Source organism: Selaginella moellendorffii, unplaced genomic scaffold (assembly GCF_000143415.4).
Source record: "Selaginella moellendorffii unplaced genomic scaffold, v1.0 SELMOscaffold_300, whole genome shotgun sequence".
NCBI lineage: Eukaryota > Viridiplantae > Streptophyta > Lycopodiopsida > Selaginellales > Selaginellaceae > Selaginella > Selaginella moellendorffii.
The window spans coordinates 7,369-13,127 of record NW_003314558.1 but is presented as its reverse complement, the minus strand read 5'-3'; the positions used below and the strand labels follow the sequence as shown (position 1 = coordinate 13,127).

Here is a 5,759-nt window from a genome sequence, read left to right as displayed (position 1 = left end):
TTTTGCATGCTGGTCCTGGCATTGGGATGCTGGTTGCTCTAGGACTATTCCAAGTCGCTCTGGGCTCCTGTCCCTTCACTCCTTGGGCTGTATGCTCGGGAGTGCTCCGTGGTCAGTTCTATCACTCTTTGGCTTCACGCTTAGGAGTTTGGCACCGTTTCTTCGTTCAGTGGCCCAAGGCCTTGAACCTCGGGTTCCTATGGACACGTGGCATGGACATGTGGCATGTGACATGTGGCATCTATCACGTGGCACAAAAAGGGTTTTGGTTCCGTTTTGTGGTGTTATCCTATGGTAAATCACCATAGGATAAAGGGTCAAAACCACATGTGCTACATTTGAATGGACAGGCACGCAAGTAGGAGCTAGACTATGCCTTAGGTTGGTCGGCCATGCCCGACCTACCCGCTATCCCTACTATACATTTGGAACCCCCCACAAACCCCCCCCCTTGAGGAACACACGCTTTGGGCTTCCACCCCAAGCCTCCTTTAGTATTAGGAGTTAGTCTCTAGGACAAGCTCGAAACTTACTAAATATGGAATGTCCTTAGATTGCGAATTTGGACATGGGACGAACACCATTGTGTTCAGACCGATCTCTACATTCCGTAGATATGCCAAATGACCAAATCTGGACACTTTCCATAAATAGCATTTGGGACCGAAATGAAACTAACACAAAGGGCATGATAGCGAGGGTGTTTGGCAGACACGGTAAGCTATTATGTAGCGATATTGAGGGACTAATCTCAATACGCGAGGGTTCTTGTCACTAGCCAGTGCAAGACATAACGAGACGGGAACTCCTTACCGGGCTAAGTATGCTTAGCTAATAACACGTAGGAATTCCGTCCTTATGCTCGTCCGGTCTAAGTACACTCGAAATGCCCAGTTAACTCCACTAGCACAAGAGGGGCTACTAAAGGGATCCAGCAGTACAGACCTCCTGCCATCATAGCAGTAAGGTAAGAGTGTCCGTAAGGACTGGTCGACAGGTAACTTTCGATACCCGAAGTCAAGTGTCACGAATGTGACTTCGGGTATCGAAAGTTACTTGTCGACTAGTCTTTACGGACACTTGGAACAGTCCTGGAGCTGAAGTTGGTGGTGTTCAGTGTTGTAAATCTCTATTGGTGGAGTGTGGCATTTATGTTGCATTTTGCCGAACTGAGTTAGCACTTGATGCTCACATAAACCTTTGAAGTAATGACATGGGTGTTGCTCGTGGTGTTGCTCAATTGATGATCAAGTCATTGTGATTTTGTATCATATCCATGTGATAATGAGCAATGTGTTTACGAAGTTGCTTAGTTAAATGATGATCAACCCCAAAGTGGTTGATAGTGAAGCTAGTCTACTTGCATGAAGTAGCATTGTAGTAGCTTTGACTGGATTCTCGATGGTGGTCCATTATGCTAAGCTTAAGTTGGTTCCTTGTTTCCTTGAAGGTTTGTCCATAAGGTGTTGGAAAGGGTTGTAGCATTCATGTGTCCAGTTTTTAGGGTTTAGGGTTTAGGGTTTTAGGTTTAGGGTTTAGGGTTTACCGGTTTAGGGTTTAGGGTTTAGGGTTTTGGAATTGCAATTAGCCAAAAGCACTCCACATTGCTTGATCCAGTGGAACTCAAGAATGCTAGAGATCAGCTATGGCAATCTCAGATAAGAGGAAAAACTAGAGAAACTTTATAATGAAAAATTCACTAAAGGGAAAGGAAATACATTGGCATGACAACCCGAGACCGGTTTCGTCCTTTTTGGGACTCATCAGCCGGGTGTAGTCGCCATGAAAATGGTCTAACCTAGCCCCTCTTTTCCTCTATTTTTACCCAGATGCCTTAAGAATATTCAAGAAGCTTTGAAAATATCCAACTGTTTTAGAACTTCAAAGATCTTGTGGTGGAGTGTGAGCAGGCAAGCTTGGAGGAACAGCCTCACAGACTTGGTTGTCACTAGCCACTTATCTTATATATTATGATGGTGGTATTGATTATGATGGTGGTATTGATTGCTATTATTATGAGTTTATTTTCTACAAATTTTGGTTTGTAGAAAATAAAATATGAGTTTTAATGACATCTTTGTGCAAGGCACAAGATGTGATAGTCCCTTGAAATTTCAGAAAAATTTCAGAGAAGAGGTGGTGGTGATTTTAATTAGCTCAGTATATTTCCCTCAAATTTGGTTTGTAGAGAATAGATGTAAACTTCAATGATATCACTGTGCAAGGCACAAGATATAATAATCAATTGAAATTTCAAAAAAGTTGAAAATTTCAAAGACTGAAATAGGAAATAAACAAGCTTAGTGGTGTGAAGCTTATTCATAGCAGTATATTGTGAACGGTGATGGTGATGGATATCAGCCATGCAGCACGTCCTAATTGTTCCTTATCATTTTTAATAGCCAACCTCAAAAGTTATTTCAAAGCATCAGAATATTTCAGGAATATTCCACTCCGACTTTGCAAGAGGTAGGTTATTCATAGCAGTATATTGTGAACGGTGATGGTGATGGATATCAGCCATGCAGCACGTCCTAATTGTTCCTCATCATGTTTAATAGCTAACCTCAAAAAAAATATTTCAAAGCATCAGAATATTCCAGGAATATTCCACTCCGAGTTTGTAAGAGGTAGCTTTGGGCAAGTCCAAGGTAGCTTATCCATATGGTGGGAGTCTCGCTGAAACCAAGTGGGAAGCAAGGTTTGGGGACCGTGTCCAGCATGTGATCACTCTGGGGAGTGAGTCTGATGGAACTTCAGAAATCACCTGTTTAGGGTTTAGGGTGTTCCCCACATCAAGTGCTGCACTATGGAGAGTATAAGGCAGCTTGAAAATGAGGGGGGCCTGTAGACTATTGCTACTGGATTTGCGTGATGGAGAGTAGAGCACATTATCTCGGTCCGTATAATGGATTGTCCGGAAAGCTTCAATAAGGAAGGCTCTTGGGTATCCACGTGCACGGAGACGAGTATAGAAAAGCTTGCGAATTGCACAGAAGCTCTCAGGGTTACTCTCTCGTAGGAGGTAACGCCGAAGTTCAGCACGAATGAAGGCAATCTTTTGGTGTCGAGGATGCGTTGAGTTCCATGGAAGATATTGGTATGCATTTAGTGGCTTTTGAAAGGTGGTGGAGTCTAGGCACCTGCATTTCTCAAAGCGTGGGCCTTTGAAAAAATGGATGTCTAGAATATCCATAGATTCAAATGAGATCACTGAGGTGATCTTTATAGAATTGCAGAGGCTTCCATAGCTAGCCAACCAAGATTCCAAGCTCTCTTTTGATCCATCCCAAATTCCGACACCATCGTCAATATATCTCTTAAGATATATTGGCCATTTAGGAGAGGTGGCCTTAAACTCGTCCTCGAGGGAGCAAAGAAAAAGGCAAGCATACACCACAGCAAAGTTTGACCCCATAGCAGTGCCTCGGATTTGAAGGAAATAACTCCCATCGAACTCAACATAATTGTGTTCAAGGATGAGTCCTGCAGCAGCCATGATAAAGCGTGCTTGCATTGAATCTCCAAAATTTGTATATACAAATTTATGGAGGCGATAGAGCCCTTCACGTGTGGGAATGCTCGGGTAGAGCGACTCGTCATCAAAAGTGAAGAGGAGGCAGTCTTTTGGGAGCTGTTGTTTATGAAGATCATGAAGGAGGGTGTGGGAGTCCATAAGAAAGGTTTCCTGTTGGAGGAGAATGCCAAAAAGTTGGCGGTGAAGCCATTTTGCAAGTGGCTCCCAAATGTAGCCAACATAGCTAGCAATTGGTCTCCCACGAATTGGCTGCTTATGTATTTTTGGAAGAAAATACAACAAACAAGCTTTACGTGGAGGTGAGGGCAAAGTGGTGAGGTACTTGGCTGTGTTCTTGTCCAGCCACGAGCAAGATTTATACTTCAGGAGAAGTTCGAGGAGGCGCTCATGCATGGGTTGATGTGGAATCGACTCAACTCTCTTGTAGACAAGAGGATCATTGAGTTGGCGCATAGCCTCTTGAATGTACCACGTGCGGTCCAGAACAACTACGCCGAGGTTTTTGTCGGCTGGCTTAATCACAATACTATGAACGTGTCGCAGCGCAAGGACTGCATCACGTCTCCATCCTCTTAGAAAAGATCGAGGTCTTTTACAACAGGAAAGACGTTGGAGAAGGTGCTCTCGAATGCGGGCAACTCGTGACTCCATGTGCCAGGAAGCAGGGGGAGGATCAAAGTTTGGGTTGGGAACCCGAAACTCTGGTATAAGACTGTTGCTGTCCTTAAACGAATGACGAAGACAGACTGAGCGTTGAAAGTCATCTAAGCATTCCATAATCTTTTTGGCCGTGAGAGGCACTGGATTAGGAATGAATGAGAGCCCAAGAGCAAGGAGGCGCTTTTCAGCGGCACTCAACATGCAAGAAGACAAATTGTGAACAGCACCAATATCCACTCTATTTTCTAGCTGGGAAACTTTTTGATTGCCAGCAAAATGAAGTAAAGCTTCATGCGGGGCAATCAAAGGTAGCCAGAAACTTTTGCCTTGCCTTTTCTGTCCACAGGCACTGCCGTAACCTGAGAGTGCGGGTGTTGCTGTGGAGGCGAGTTTCTTCCCAAGCCATAGCGTTGGGTTCGTTCGTGGAGTGGGGTGTTGTTGTGGTGCTGTGAGGGCTGCATCTCTTGTCCTCTGGGAGGTGAAGGTGGTTTCTGGTTCTGAGTTGGCTGGTGTTGTTGGGCTGCTGGAGGAGGTCGTGGTGTAGTCTGGCGCCCTCGGCCGCTTGGCCAGTTCGGTTGGGACCGTGGGGGTCGACCGTTTCCTCGAGACTGGCGTTGGCCAGCTCTGCCAGTCATGGCTGGCTGGGAACCAAGCACGGTTAGAGATTGCCGGTGCAAGGGACCCCTTGAAGAAAAACCCGGGGCATCGGAATGGGTGGGAGGAGTCCCAGTAACCACATTCCGCCCCTGCTTGTTTCCCTGCCGTCCATGGGTAACGTCACGTTCACCACTGGTTTAGGGTTTAGGGTTTTAGGGTTTAGGGTTTAGGGTTTAGGTTTTAGGGTTTAGGATTTAGGCACGTTTAGGCGTTTAGGGTCGTTTAGGCATTTAGGGTCAAAGACACCCCGCAGTGCTGCAATCCTGCGATTTAGGGTTTAGGGTTTAGGGTAAACCGGGTCTCCGCTGGTTGTAATGTACGGCTTATATATGTAATGGGATGGCACTGACTATGCACACTCGAGCTCTCTTGCATTAACACACCTCCAAGACCAATGTCAGAAGCATCCACGCGCAAAATAAAAGGTCGAGTGTAGTCAGGATATGCCAAAACCGGAGGAGTTGTCAATAACTTTTTGAGATCCCCAAACGCCCGCTCACAATCCGGAGACCAGATGAAAGATGATGTTGATAACTTCAGCAACGCTCGCAATGGTGCAGTGCGATCAAAAAGATGATCCACAAAACGGTTTTAGGGTTTAGGGGTTTCTCCTGTACCGGTAGTTTCCAGAACGCAAGCGTGTTGCCCACCACCTGATTTGCTTCAACTCCTTGCTCGATCCATTTCTTCCAGAGCTTGGGGATCTCCCCTCGGGCCTCCTCCCTGCTGGTCAAGAGACCATCCCTTGCTTCCTTGACGCCGAAGGAGAAGAAGCTCCTCGCTCCTCGTTTCCATGCTGTGGGGTCCCAATCCAGATCCTCGATGAGCTGCTGTCGCCACCATCTAAGAATGCCTTCCCCCTCTAGTGCAGCCAACGATTGAACCACCACCGATTGCTTCAGAG

At 46.0% G+C, this 5,759-nt stretch overlaps 1 protein-coding gene across 1 annotated transcript; it reads right to left on the bottom strand.

Annotated features, from left to right (window-relative positions):
* Positions 1 to 2,656: 2,656 nt before the first annotated feature.
* Positions 2,657 to 4,399, bottom strand: LOC112343906. The gene has a single exon (XM_024668005.1). It carries the CDS (start codon positions 4,397 to 4,399, stop codon positions 2,657 to 2,659), a length of 1,743 nt encoding a protein of 580 aa, XP_024523773.1.
* Positions 4,400 to 5,759: the final 1,360 nt, after the last annotated feature.

What these genes read in the sequence shown, in the direction of transcription:
- LOC112343906 (XM_024668005.1), bottom strand. Translation starts at nt 4,399, where the DNA reads ATGTTGAGTGCCGCTGAAAAGCGCCTCCTTGCTCTTGGGCTCTCATTC.